At 35.5% G+C, this 15,649-nt stretch overlaps 1 protein-coding gene across 1 annotated transcript; it reads left to right on the forward strand.

Moving 5' to 3' along the window:
* Window positions 1-104: 104 nt before the first annotated feature.
* LOC142973410 (uncharacterized) lies at window positions 105-9,015 on the forward strand. Its single transcript, XM_076115080.1, has 7 exons — window positions 105-247; window positions 775-988; window positions 1,558-1,622; window positions 1,783-1,974; window positions 2,751-2,970; window positions 4,801-4,962; window positions 5,771-9,015. Exons 1-7 carry the CDS (start codon window positions 198-200, stop codon window positions 6,704-6,706), a joined length of 1,839 nt encoding a protein of 612 aa, XP_075971195.1. The 5' UTR covers window positions 105-197; the 3' UTR covers window positions 6,707-9,015.
* The last annotated feature ends 6,634 nt before the right edge of the window (window positions 9,016-15,649 follow it).

Here is a 15,649-nt window from a genome sequence, read left to right on the forward strand (position 1 = left end):
CACAAACCATGACACAAAAAACCAATGACACAAATCTATAATAGATAATAGTAATCCTATTCGCGATTCGAAATCGATTGATCATTCCGTTGTCATGGCAACGACATAACAACAAGGTGGAATAAAATAATAGTGAAAATAACTGCTCGGTTTTCGAGCTTATTTTTGTATACAATGGTCGTTTTATTGTGAATCGAATGATGTCAGTTCTGAGTTTGATTCCCGAAGATAAACGGAAAGACATTCGGTGAGTGTGAATTTCTTTGAAAAGTTTAGTGTGTGACAAAAGATTTTGCGTACGTCGACTAAATGCAGTATGTATAGGTTAGGTTGGTTTTGGAGAGCGTATGACATCAGGATAATAGTGTTACTTCCACTGTGTGAATGTGTGCAATAGTTTTGTCATGTGAGAGGACACCCATGCCTTTTTATCAATTGAATTTTGCCAGACTGATTCAATTCTTCCTTTGTTTCTAACTTTCCCGTAAGACTACAACAACCTGAAGGTCAGAATGCCGAGCATTGTCAACCTATTTCTGTTTCAAACTAGTCTGTTATGTGTGTAACAAGAAGGTAATAAGTAGGTACCAAGTATATGGCGCCAACAGAATTACCTATGTAGATGATGATCAATTCCTTTTTGGTGACGTTTAAAACCCTTGAAAAAGAGCAAGAATCCCTAATGTAGGCACCTAAAAGGCAAAATCCTTTACAGAAACTAAACGCGCCACTTTGATTCCAAAATTACTGTTATTATGAACATCTACCTTACAGGAAAGAATCCCTAGAAACAGTCTACAGCAGCAACTCTCGTTTGAACCTACTAAACAAACGTAAGCGTCTGAACCCATTGACCATGGACCTGTCTAACCCATCGCTTAACAAGTCTGGTGGAGATAGATACGTGACGCAGAGAGTGTTGTCTGCTAAGACTCATAGAGTAAAGCAGCTGCAGAACCAGTTGGCAGATGCACATTACCACTTGCAGGTATTGTGATAAAAAATACTAGACTAGTTTTCAGTAGGTATTAACAGATAATAATATAATGCAACGGGTCTTATACGCAATTGAAAATTTAAAGGTTAGGATACCGTATTTGCTGCCCGACGTTTCGATCGAATTACATCGACCGTGGTCACGAGCTGACGAGCTGAGCAAATAAGGTATCCTAACCTTTAAATTTTCAATTGCGTATAAGACCCGTTGCATTATAATATTATGTGTAGGTACTAGTCGTGAGAGTTTAAAAACGTTAGGTACTAACAGATTTCTGTTTTCGTTAAAACCTAAAAGTTGCTAGGAGGTTTCTTCAGAACTTAAAAGTACCTGACTTTGACATGGTAACAGGCTGTAGTATTTGAATGTCTTAAACACGCGATTCATTCAAGGTTCACGCTTTTCAAGTCTGAACCTAGCAAGAAGGAAAACTTTAGTTTCAAACGGCCTGCACTATGGAACGTCAAATTACTTCATAGCAATGATCAAGTACTCTAATCATTGATAAAGTAATTTAGAAATGTCAGCACTTCTTAACTGATGTTGAATGTTGTTTTCAGGAACTTAGTAACGAGAACAAAGTATTACGTGCCCTTCAGAAGAAACAGGAAATAGCGTTACAAAGGTGAGTTTTCTTCCTTCAAGAAAAATGCAAGATAATAAATATGATCTTATGTTCCTTCACACATTTTATTAAATAACTCCAACTGGAACCACACTACACACAGCAAAAGTACTTGTAGCTATTCTTAAACTAACTTTTACTAGTCATAAATTTCCCCTAGATACGAGAACTCAAACGCGGAACTACCTCAAGTCCTGCACTCTCACACAGAAGAGCTACGCATCCATCAGACTAAATACAAACAACTGAAACAGCAAAACAAAGAAGTGGTACAAAAGTTGAAAGAACGAGACATGCAGTTGCAGCAGTTGAGAGATGAGCATAACCATTTGTTGGAGCTTAGTAGAGACAGGTAAGGCTTTTTTCTTTTGGAGTATCAATAATGATATTATGAGTCTTAAGTTTGATAAACAAGATAACTATTCCTTGAGTTTTCCTAAAAATCTGAGCGAGGGCTAAATAAATGCGAGTTAACAGGTTCTCGATTCGGGCAAAATGCTGGGTTTTCCAAATTTCCGTTCCTATTTACCATCCAATTACCATGTAACTTGCAATTTTGATAACGTACCGATATGATATGACAGCAAGCGAGCGCTTTTTTTTTTAACGTCGTTACTGTCGTATTTAACGTCTGTCATATTGAAACAAAAAGTATTTGAGACATGTTTAAGTGTCCTTGATAATTGTGGCGAAACATCGCAAGATTTGCACACCACAAAAATATATTTAATATGTCTTTGTATATCAAGAGGCTCTACAACGGCACGAACGTGCACATAAATAACTTTACACATGCAATAATCGAGCACGCGACTGAACGAAAATGTTTTGTGTGACGTGAGGCTTTGTCTTTGTCTATATCATCTTCGAATGCGGTGCTTCGATATCTACTTTTAGCTTTTCAAAACTTTTCAATAATAATCCAAAGTCTTTGAAATCTTATTGCCGATGATAGCAGTACCTCCTATCCAATATACATATATCCTACACTTACGTCGCCTTTACAATATTTGCGGATTTAATGCCTCAGGCATCTTCTGCCCATCTTAGAGCACTAATAAAACGAAGTAGATACTAATCAATAAATAAAAAATAATAAAATATAATAACAACATTTTCAATCCCCAGAAACCTCCTAGAACGCGAAAAACTTCAAGCACAAGTGACAGAGCTATCGAACAGAGTTCAACAACAGAACGAAACTATCACAATGCTACAGCGGCGCATCGCTCTTGAAGCGAAGAACTTCAGACATCAGTTGCAGAATGAGATCAATAAGCATAAGGACACGAGGCATGATCTAGATGTCGCTATTAATAATGCTGATAAGTTGACTACTATTATTGAGGTGAGTGGGCAAGATTATGTTGTTAGTGCGAATGTTTTTATGGTCCTTGAAATAATAACTTGTTCAGGAGCAAACTAGGGAATAAAGTAGGTGTCTGGTGTAGGTATGTTACTTAATGCTCACAGTTTTGTAACGGTTTAAAATACTTAGCTAAGCTATTAAATTTATATTTTCGAAATGAAGTTTTTACTTTGAACAGTAGTCCTTAACTTTTTGATTCGGTTCAGATACATCTTCATGTCTAGAAAGTTAGATAGAAGTGTCATAAAAAATATTCTCACAACCTGCGTAATCGTGAATAATGATATGTGATGATATGAAGATATCAAGGAATGATTACCCTCGGATCTCGTATTATAGTCAATTCTTCCGGAAGTTATAAAAAGCAATAGACTGACATTTAAACTAATGACGTAAATAAAACATCATAATAAGAGGAATATCTCACGTCTCAGACCTTAAATCACACCTACGCTCTCCGCGTTTTCAGATTACTCCAAATTACGAGACCCTAAGTAGCCATTTACAAAAATATCCAAAAAGCCTCATTAATTTATCAGCTTTCCCTCTTCCCTCTCCCTCTTCTCTCTAAACAAGGCTATCGTCATTATCCTGCCTTAATATTCCCTCGTTGCAATTAATTAAAAAAATCTTTTCCTTCGTAACAAACAATGGTGGAAAGCTTTGTTTCTACTTTTCTTTTAATATGCTGCTTTTGGTGTCGTAAGGAGAAAAGTAATTAGGATTATTAAAATCCCTGTGCGTATTTAGATGACAATCTTACTTTTGTCATTCCGAAAAAAAATCTTTGAATTGATACGACTCTACTTAGGTACGACAATTACAATCTGCAAGGATTTCGACGAGAACAGTCGGATAAACTGTTTTAACTGATTTTATTTTGTACCTACGCCATAAAACTACATTGATTTTTCTTTGTAATAAATAAAGACTGTTTGTTGTCCTGGTTTCACAGGACTTAGATAAAATTCCATATTTAGCTAAGAATGCTTCCTAAACCAAGATAGTATGCGGTTTTTTCGACTTTCCTTGAAGGTTCAAGGAAAGTCTGGTTTAAAAACAGTGTGAATATTTAACTCTAAGAACGACAATAAAAACCACCCAAGCGCAATTCCTTCCTTAATTCATAATAAAAATTGTACCCAAAACGTTCACAGTAAAATGAAATCTTCCAAAAGGCTATTAAACATTGTCCAATTAGTATTTTCCGAGTCATTTGTTTGCGAAACAAATTCTAGCTTGTAGTTATTTCAGTTGTAAATGTTTATTAACCTGGCTTGTTTTAATTAGGTCTCTGATGGATCTTACTTAAGTTGTAAAGGTTAATTTGAATCTAAGTTAAGCTAAGATTAATTTGAATCTTGGTGAAATGTTTATCAAAGTACACACACTGAAATAGATTAAAAATTATATAAACAATTGTGACGCGTGGCCATCGCAGCCATGAAATCTTGTTTTGTCACTCATATGACAATTAGGAACAATTACAGTAATAAATTGTAGTACAGTAATTGATTATGAATTTGATTTATTTACAACTATAGTTGTAGGCTTATGTGGTGTGTATGTATTATGTAACTAGATGTGGTAGCTGGTGTGGTTAAAGAGGTGCTCGTAGCATGTATTTATTGCTAAAGTAAATTGTTGCGTAGATATGCTATGTTGAATACTTTCGTGATTCGTAACATAATGGAACTAACACTATTATAAATAGAGAAACGTAATTGTATTTCTTACCCGTTTGGGTATAACAGGCGTCATTTTCTTCCTAGCCTTCCCTCTCTAGTTCACGATATATTTTTTTTCTAGATGAAAGAAAAGATGCTAAGTACAGCAGCGAGTAGAACCCTCAAGTCACCGGTCAAGACGCCTTCAGGCACAAGCATCGCGATATCCAAACAGACCGGCAGTTATAAGACGAGTCGCTCGGAAACTGATGCCAGTATTGCGAGACGAGATGAAAGAATGAACGTAAGTATTAAGTGTTTTTGATTGTGGAAACATGTCTATTGTGCTTTTTTGCTTGCAATTTAATAGTATAATCTATTACAATCTTGTTATTATCTTATATTATAATGTCTATTTCAATATATGCTGCGCACTACATCGATAGAGCACTAAACATAATTATACAGAGCCTTCATTAAGGTTTCGCGTTTTGCCAGTATAAAACAGGACATTACTTTAAGTTTGCCAAAGCAACTATAACTAATTTGATGAAGACCTAAATTATGTGCCTAATTTAAATCACAAATATGTTTTTCACAAAAGTTATGATTTAATTTTTAGGTCGTAAATCAAGAGAACTTAATAAAAAGTACACCTTAAGTATCGCGTATTTTGCAATAACATCTGCATCAACGATAGCCGTACCCTTTATCCGTTACCAATCCACTGGCCAATTAACTGGGGTCTGACTTTGACCAAACTTTTGACCCTGCCCACTTCGATAATTGACTTTAAGTTGACTTTTGATCGTTTCAAAACTTGGTTATCTTCACAATAGGAATCCGTCATGTGAGTTTCATTAAATTCTAAAGATTTCCTACGGGATCTCCTTTGTGTCTAGCTAAACTTAGAAAACCCGACGAAATATTTATTATAAGTGAGTTCGTTCTTGGGTTTTAGGATTGTGAGACGTTATCTTGCAAATTGAGGCTTTATTTCGGATGTTATTTTCATTAATAATTAATCTAAACTTATATTCATACATAAAAAGTAAGAGCATTATCATTTCGTAGCACCTAATAAAATTTAATTATCTATTATATATTTTCAGCTTGATCAGAATATACTAGCAAAACTTTGCGAGAATTCCCGCAACGTTAGCAGCGCATTATCACACGAGGAAGACACTTCATCATCCACCGAACCTCGCTCTAGGTACGGCAGGAGTCGCACCAATTCCACCAGCACCCGTTCCACTCCCAACCCTGGTACGAGAAAAAACTCCAAGAGTTCACCCGACGAAATGATGGAGCTTGCCAAAACGGTACAAGATGGGATGGCAGACCTAGCCATATTTGATGATGACTTCAAACAACCGCCAGAAGAATTACACAAGAAAATGGAAGTAATGAAAACGGAATTGATGAAGAAGATAAAAAGTGATGAACCAGGATCTAGGAAACCCAGTGCTTTGAGAAGAAAGTCAACTGAAGAATCTATTGAAGAACAAGTTGAAGCTGAACAACCTGATCGTCCAAAATCTAGGGGAAGAAGGAATTCAAGTGTTTCGTTCTACGATGATTCGCCGGTTGAAGAAACTGTCACAACAGTAGCGATACACGAAGAAGCGATTCAAATGAACCTCAAACGAGAAACCAGTTCCTTAGACCGCACAATAGGAGGGAAACCTTTAGACAAATACTGCAAAGACATAATCCAAGATATAGAGAAAAGCAGCAAGGTTATCGACAAACACATGAAAAACTTCCACCAATCTAGATTTGACAGTGACAAATTAGTGCAACAACTGCAAGCTGTGGACAAAATAAACGATTTTGTTAACGCTGCAGGTGAAATACCAGATGCTGCGTTATCAGAGTTGAATAATAACTTTAAAATGTTGACGGAAAATGTATTCTCCGAACCTCCGGCTGGAAGGAAACGATCTATTTCAAGTAGAAGGAATTCGAGAGATTCAAGAACTAATTTGCTTGCAGACTCCATGACTAATCAAGAAATGTTAGAAGATTTGCTCGGAAAGAAATGATATTCGGCCTTAAGATCCGTTTATTCTTACGACTGATGTTCAAGGCAGTTTGCAATAACGGATTTGAGCCGGATTTGTTAAACGAATTCGAGACGAAAATAGTTCTACAGTTTAATTATGAATGTCACCAGTTCGAAGTTCATTAGCGTATATACATTTTTGGAATTTAATTTTGCCAGATTATCGTTAGATAAAGATTAGGAAAAGCTCATTGAAACGTGACAAATAATGTAAAAAACTTTCTTTGGTTGCGCGTTCGTAATAGTTACCTATCTACATATACGCAAACGTTTCAATGCATTTGCAAATTTTATACAACATTAGATATCATATAACAAACAAATTCGTGACATACATAACAGAAATTCTGAAAAGCTCTATCTTACATCACATTTAACGGGACATGTGCCCATTTAGAATCAAAACGATATCCACGTCGAATCATTTAGAGCTGTAATTGCAAATATTTTTGGAATATACACTGAATCGTTATCCTTATTATGTTCTTTTTGATAGATTTCTCGACATACCGTAAATTGTATTCGTCGATGCCTTCAGTAAGCAAAGCTTACGCAGAACTAATTCGACAAGCAACTTTGTTCAGAGATTATCCCCGTATTCCGGGACTCTAATATTTTCCCGGAACGAGAATTACACCGGCTAAGACCCAATTAGTTGTGTCAATCTCGTTAATTAAAACGTGACGGAACTATGTTAGAATAAAATATTACTTGTCAAACACTGAAATTTCGTAAACAAGATGTGGGCCGTAACGCATGAGCATTCCATTTAGCATTATAATGCAACGAGTCTGAAAATTAAAAGGTACGATACCTTATTTGTTTACTTGACGTTTCGACCGTGTTACACCGATCGTAGTCAGGGATTGACTAATGCATTACAATCTTGTTGAATACTTCGAAAGAAATGTTAGTGCTTATGGTGGCAAGAAAAACAGGAAAATTAATCGAATATTTATTATCGGTGAATTAAAGTAGGCTTCCCGAGCTAAATATTTGAAAAACGTATGAATCGGCTACGATGTTCCTTTTTTCAGATTTTGATGTATTTTTTTCTACTAGTTAAATTATTATAAGCTCACAATAAATACAAAATTAATTATACCTAAAGCTTATATCAAAAGTCACAACTAGATTGTATAAAGAGACCAATATTATATAATTTAGTCTTTAGAAATTTTAGATAAATGCCAATTTACACGTCATGACAATAGAAAGACGCATAGAAGTAGCTTTATTACACGAACAAAAACCCCTAATATTATTGATAAATAATGTCGTTCAAAACTTAGCTAAAATGCTATACAGTGCACTGTAAAAACGCACTTTATTTGGTAAAGAAATATGCGAGAAATATTGCGGCTAATATATTGTATTTAAAACGGTAAATAGTTACGATTTAGACGAACTGTAAAAGCAAGAAAAAAATGTTTGCTTTATACAATCTGTAGGGCGATTTCCTACACTCGTTACTGCCGAGTAGGTAGTAAGTTTTTGACATGATTAGTAAGTCTTTGACATTTGAAATGGCTTGAATAAATAGTTCTAGCGGAATACGCTAGGGGCGCTTTTCAAGTTTTCATACACATTTCTCGATAGCTATTTAGTTGTCGATAGTGATAGGGAATCGTCTTCTGTATAAAGATAAAGCATTGTCCATATTTTAAATATGCAAGTAAGTATAGCAAAAAATAACTAACCACTTCTTGTGTTGAGGGTGGATAAATTAAATGGGCTCTTACTTTGAAATAAATAATATGGACAATGCTTGAGATTGAGTTGCTAGTGAGAGTTTTGTCTTCAACAATTAAGTTACTGTGCATCATTTAATAATATAATGTGAAGGAAATAACAATGATATGTAATTAGACTTAAATACAGTGTATATTTTAAACAGTATATTGAGGTTCACAGTTGTGTTCACCGAGTATACATGCGTTCACCTCAATTATTTTTAAATCAATTGCATCAAATATAAGAACAAAGTTATGACTTGTAACGCGATTTCCTACCCTCGATACTACCGAGAATTTAAATAACCGACATTTTAAATAACTTGAAATAAATATAGTTCTTGCAGATTACGCTAGGGGCGCTGATCAGATTTTCATACTTCATAAATTGTTGTCGAAACTCCATTGTGGTAGGAAATTGCCCCTCTTTTCTTAGTGTTGAAGGCAAAATGATCATCAAGTTACTCTTTATATTGTCGTGTGAATGTGTTCGTGTGTTGTGTTTTGCTATAGATTGTATATGAGGACTTTGTTATATTGTTATATACTAAATTATGTGATGGATGATGAATACATATTTTATTTTTATGTATAAAGCTGTTTTTATTTACTTCGAAAACCATTTTTTTTAACTTCGATACAATAGTTTCGATGTTGTCTAAATGTCAGAAATATTATATTAAACACTCGTTAATTTAATGTTCAATTAAAAAATGAGTTTGTAATATCAATTCCATTACAAGAATGTCGTAATTTTTTTAGAGACATACTACTTTTAAATACATTTGTAGTAAGTATGTACATAATAATATATTAGGCATATATAAAGTAGTAAAAAAATTATCTACCTGGTATTCGCGGAGCCTAAAATTTAATTAAAAATTTATCACCTCCTAAACACTTTAAGCCCTGAAAAGTCTACAAAAATTTTGGTAATGTAAATATTTGCGGGATCATGTGCAAGAATTCATATTTCTAATAGTTTTCTGACGTGTGTACTAGGAATCTGAATTATGTTGGACAAGTTTGGACTAACTTACACGTAGCAAACTATAGTCCAACAACTTAGTAGAGAGCCTTGTATGCAAGGTTCACGGCTGGCGGAGGTATACAAAATTGTAAAATTATAACATCAATGACTCATGCAGCTGACGGTAATCCATTTGATATAGTTACTTTATTTATTGGACCTTCGTAGCGTAGTAGTTAAGGTGGTCACCACACCACTATCAGTGCGTCGAGACGTCGTGGGTTCGATTCCCACACGGAACACATAGTGCTTGTTCACGTTGGAACTCGCGGGCGCGGTGGCGGTCGCGAGCGCGGCGACGTGGCGATTTGTGTTCACGTTGGCCGCCAGGCGGGCGTTTGGCTCAAACTGGCTCAGGCACTTGTCCCACCGCCGACGATGAACGAGTAACGAGTGCGTAGTTGTTTAATGACAGCTGGTTGCTCTCTCGGCGTGTGTTCTGATCATGGAAGAATTAGTACTAACTGGAAGGATCACTAAGAATTATAACATTTTCAAGATACAAACTATCCTTAGTGTGCATCAAGAGTAATAAATAATGTATAAAACTACTTTTGATTGTTTTTATACCAAAATTATGTTTAATGAAACAACAATTACCGAATTTAAATTCAGTAATAATCTTAAAATTACCACCATAAGTTACAAACATTATACAGTGGTAACTGTTAGAGAGGGACAAAGGCCCTTAAAAGTAAGTCTCACTCGAGACCGTTTTTCGAACAGACATTAAAACTAAACAAAAGTAAACTCTATTAACGAGCAGTAAAGTATGAATTTATTTGATATATTTTTCTTAGTGATTCTTCCAGTCATTTTTATTATTCCGTGGTTCTAATCGTTGGGCGAGTCCATTTTTGACAGCTTGTCGCTTAGCAACAAAACTAGTAAAGCGGCAGTGTCATCAACTATTAGTATATGCATCTCTTTTATTTACACGGAATGTCATATCTATTGTACGTTTCTTGAGCGAGAAAATAGTCGATAGTTAATCGTTTACTCGCTGTTGGTGGGACAAGTGCCTCAAACTGGTTGATCTTACTTGACATCGCGAGTGAATCGCGCCCGCCACCGCTAGTTCGACGTGAACACACACGAACATCTTCACTTGTTTGATATTGGCGCGAGCGCGCCACGCGGGCCGCGCGCGACGCCGCTAGCTCGCCCGCGACTTAGACCGCGCGAACGGTTTGTACGTGAACACTTCGGTACATCGCCATATGTTTGATATTTCGCGACCGCGCCCGCCACCGCGCCCGCGAGTCAACGTGAATGAGCACATACGCATATACAAATAGTTGTTTCGGATTGTATCTTGTGTCCGTTTCCTGTATGTTTTTAAAAGTACCCGCGACACAAGAGCAATTCTTGATGCAGGAGTTATCTTTTAAACAGAAAAAGCAATACTGGTCTATAGGTATTCGTATTTAATTAAACATTTATATCAAAATTTATACGAACTGGCGTTGATTGCGTACTTTTACAAGTACAAATCTAATAAAATACCCACTTACGGACACTTGGCGACCTTTCTGCTCAATTTAATGGGCTTCACGGATAAATATGATTCTCAGAAATTATATTAGGAAGCGATAATTCTTGTAAATTGTGTTATGAAGATACCGGCTACTTACTGCGAAAAACGGGGAAGGTATTCAGTAAAAAAATATTTGGGAATATAATAACACAAGCATAATCTATAATTTTATAATAGTGTACAAAGTTTTTTAAATGTTTTTAATCTTTGAGGTCATTACAGTAATAATTAGCTGGAGAATAATATCACGACATAAATAAAGATCTACCTGACCGTCTGTTTGTTAGTAATACATTCAGAAACAGCTCAACACACTATCATGCGATTTTACCTATTAAAGACGTAAATATGAAATTGTTTGCAGTTTCTAGCAAGAAAACAGCTGCCGTTTTTGTGAATATTTGATACTAAAGGCCGCTCGCGACTTCGTTCGCGTGGAAACCCTTCCCGTGAAAATCCCGATCCCTCGAAAACTCAGGAATAAAAAGTAGCCTATGTGTTATTCCGGGTCTTCAGCTGACCAAATTTCATCGTAATCGATTCAGTAGTATTTCCTTAAAAGAGTAACAATCATCCATACATAGATACTCACAAACTTTCGCATTTATAATATAAGTAGGATAAAAATACATAAAAGAAAGCAAATAATTGTACTAATACCTTAATCAAGGATACTATCAAAGCGTGTCAATCGTTTAATCAAAGTAATCCGGACCTATCCTACAGTTAGCTTTCCTAATTATCTAAGTAGTGTTATCTAATAGTTAAACTGATTCTAAAAGCTCTACTAAACTAGATAACTAAATCACGAGTACTTGGAAAAGGTCCTAAACAAATAGTTTAAATAATAGGATTACGAATAAAGCGAAGTTTATTTTATAATTTTGTTCGGTATTCGGTAGTTTGTTTAGATAGTTCAAACTACTGTATTTAAAATATTTATCCTACTAATATTATAAATGTGAAAGTTAGTTAGGATGTATGTTTGTTACTCTTTCAAGCAAACACTACTAAATTGAACGAAGTCGCGGAAAGAACCTAGTAAGACTATATTTCTAAAGTTCTTCAAATCTTTAAGTATTGTAATTACTCAAAAGCACCCGGTTACTTCTGATTTCTAAGAAAGTTATAGTATAGTGTAGTAAGTATAAACTAAGGTACTGTCTTTTATGTTCGCCACAAAAGCATATAACAGGGAAAGCCAATACTTATTTACCCGTCCTAGGAAACTCAACCGTTACCTCGTGATCAGCAGTCGTTAACTCTACCGCCTAGATCACAACGGCAGTATTTTAAACACGTTTAAATAGCGCGATTATCTACAGTCCGTAATATCAAGTATCGAGAGTTTGACATTGTTGAAGTAAATTAGCAAAAACTGTTTCTACGACACTAGGTTTCGCGATCAAATTTTCATACAGAATGTATAGCTACCCGGTTTTCAATAGTGGTAAAGAATCGCGATACAGGCTATCAGCTATTCTCGTAGTTCTCTTTTTACATTTATCGCGGTGTCAATTTCCATCGCCCACACAGGCACTTAAATGGTTTCCCTTTCATCATTCGATATTGCGACTTGCGATTCTATAGGAAGTATCAAATGTATCGGTCATTCACCCGTTTCATAATATTGATAGAACATATTTCCATCATAATAAATAGATTGAAGCTAAAATAGGAGTCGGGAGTATTCAGCCAATGTTTCCTTAATATATGTTATTACATACCATGGAGATATGGGATAGAAGGAAGATATGTTAATATGTACAAGTTTGTGGGCTTATTGCTTGTACACCGATATATTGTGATTTTCAAGGGTCATAATTTTTATTTTACCTACAAAATACGGCTCAATCTGAACTAAAGATTTCCCGGGAAGGGAAGCTTTTAGTACATAGTTGGTATCTGTAATTAAAATCTGATACTTTGTTTTTGCATTTGACTTAATATAATTATGCTAATTGTTTCAACAATACGCAGTAAGAAACAAAATAAGAGAGATTTCATTTTTATCAAAAAATATTATTTTATTCTGCCGCTACTAGAAGTGTGTGCACAAGAGATTTAAGCTTAGTTCCTAAAGCACTGAATCGTGGGGTTGGTGTATATGTCAAGTCCTAGTATTTGTACGCATTAAAACATGCTGTTTGGGCAATAACTGAGTAAATAATTAATTATATTCGCGTTCCAATCGTAGCTTATCGTGTAGTTTCGGATTTGCATACGTTTTTTGATGGCGCAAATACATCTAGCAATAGTTAAATGGCTCAGTTATATTATTAAGTTATTGTGATACAAAAATAAGTATTTAAAATTCAGCTTTAAGTTCTTATTTAATAGGCGCAAATACTGACTTCCTTCTTTAACCCGTGAGCTAATAAAGTCTAATTTTCCTTAAACACTTTCTGAACAAAACATTTCCTCACTGTTGTTTATTTCCCTCGACTATCAAAAACACAATGACCTCTAAAAATAGAGGGATAGCAGAACAAAGTGCAACTCATAAGGAACGACGTATAGAGATACTAATCTGAGAGCTTGTTTTCAAGTAAATGTGAACGTTGTAGATAGACGAAGAAATTAGTAGTTTTACAATATAACCAAAGTGTTGTATGAGTCGCTACAGACCTAAGCTTGCAATTATATCTCTCTTGAAACTATGTAGGGTGATAGACCAGAATAACGGCTGGAAGAAAAGCGAGTGATCGACAGTTTACGTGCTTGAATAGATCCAAGTTTCAATCTCAAGACAATTACTGAAACATTCTTGATAAAAGCAAACTCAAAGAATCCTTTAAGCATTTATCGAGAATCGAAACTAAGACCTCTGTCCGCTATAGCGGGCACAGATGAAAAATCGAACCTCAAGTAGGTTCAATACCGCTACCCAACCCAAGCAACCCACAGACATAACAGCAGATAACTATAGAGTAACATTACATTAACGTAGTGTTAGACTTTAGCGAAAAGTGAAAGATGTGCAAGAACTGTAGCAAAATGGTCCAAATCTTCATATTTATAATTTTTCTGTAAGTGTTAAACGACTGGACCGATTTTGATGAATTTGTTGTGTCGATTTTTGTGTGTGTTCAAGGGGATCTGAGAATGGTTTTGGGTCCGGCCATTACGCTCTCATTCCACGACGCCCTCGGCCAGGACGCTCTCGAATAGAAAAAAACTGTTGGTCCACCACGCTCTCGGCCAGCACGCTCTCACTTTTTATATAAACCTTTTTTTAATAGGATGCTGAAGCAAGTACTGTTAAAAACGAAAGTGTTTCTTTAATTTAATTTAATTTTGAATAAATTGCTTCTAATTTTATTTTACTTAAAATTAAGACTGTATCCCATCTGGCCCGGTGACTTGGCCCGCCGCCGGGCCACATGGGAAAATAAGTTTTAACTGGCCCGGTGATATGTTTACCGGGCCAGTTGACACAAATCAAGTGCCATCGTCCCCGGTAAGGGAGAAAAGCGGATACGCCTCGTAATTTGTGAAATACTAACTACATGCATCTATGAAAGGGATTGAACTTATAAATCAAACTGCTTCGTATAAAATAATCAGTTTTTATTGTGAATGACGCGATATCAACTTGTGTCATATATCTCAACCTGAAATAGACTTCTTATATAATAAGATAATTTAAATATAATAACAATATGTTTATAATAATCCTAATCAACGAAGACAAAAGTAGATCTTTTGAATTTGAATATAATAACAACATTTTTATAACAATCCTAATCAACGAAGACAAAATTCAATCAAACAAAATTATTAATACTTAAGTCCTTATTATAACATACAAACCAGTCTACTGTACGTTGGTTATCTATAAAAAGTCTATGTGTTATTCCAGGACTCCAGCTATCTACATACCAAATTTCATCATAATCCATTCAGTAGTTTTTACGTGAAAGAGTAACAAACATCCATACATCCATACTTACAAACTTTCGCCTTTATAATAGTAGTAGGATTTTATTACTTACTACACACTCTTAAAACTTCTTTACAATTTTGTTCTAAACTGTACTTACTCAAGTGTCCTACCAAAAAACATAAAAAGTGAGAGCGTGCTGGCCGAGAGCGTGGTGGACCAACAGTTTTTTTCTATTCGAGAGCGTCCTGGCCGAGGGCGTCGTGGAATGAGAGCGTAATGGCCGGACCCAATGGTTTAGATTATTAAAAAAAGTTTAAAAGGAGATCATCCATTTTGGGCCTTTTTTCAAAGTGCCGGCCAACAAAAAAAAGTGGCATGTATCGATAGAGCTAGCCATTTGAAGCAATAGTTAGTATGGCACGAAACCGGTAGGATCGCTTTGAACCGAGTTATACAGGTTTGAAGATTCATAATATTCAAACATTAATTCATTTCTGAAAGTGCTGTGAAACGTAAAATCATGATTGATTTTGCTAGAATTAACTATCTGAAGCAAACGACCACTCTGAAGTTGATTTAAGGTCGTAAGCACACGTATCAACTCGGAAACGGGTCGTCAATGTATCAACTCGAGCTCATCAGTATTATTTGTATGTATGTAATTCCCTACTGTAACACACTTATCGGAATCGTTATGTGATCGCCCCGGCTCACGACCATAGGAGTGGTTCGTATGC

The sequence above is a fragment of the Anticarsia gemmatalis genome, chromosome 5 (genome assembly GCF_050436995.1).
Source record: "Anticarsia gemmatalis isolate Benzon Research Colony breed Stoneville strain chromosome 5, ilAntGemm2 primary, whole genome shotgun sequence".
Taxonomy (NCBI): Eukaryota; Metazoa; Arthropoda; class Insecta; order Lepidoptera; family Erebidae; genus Anticarsia; species Anticarsia gemmatalis.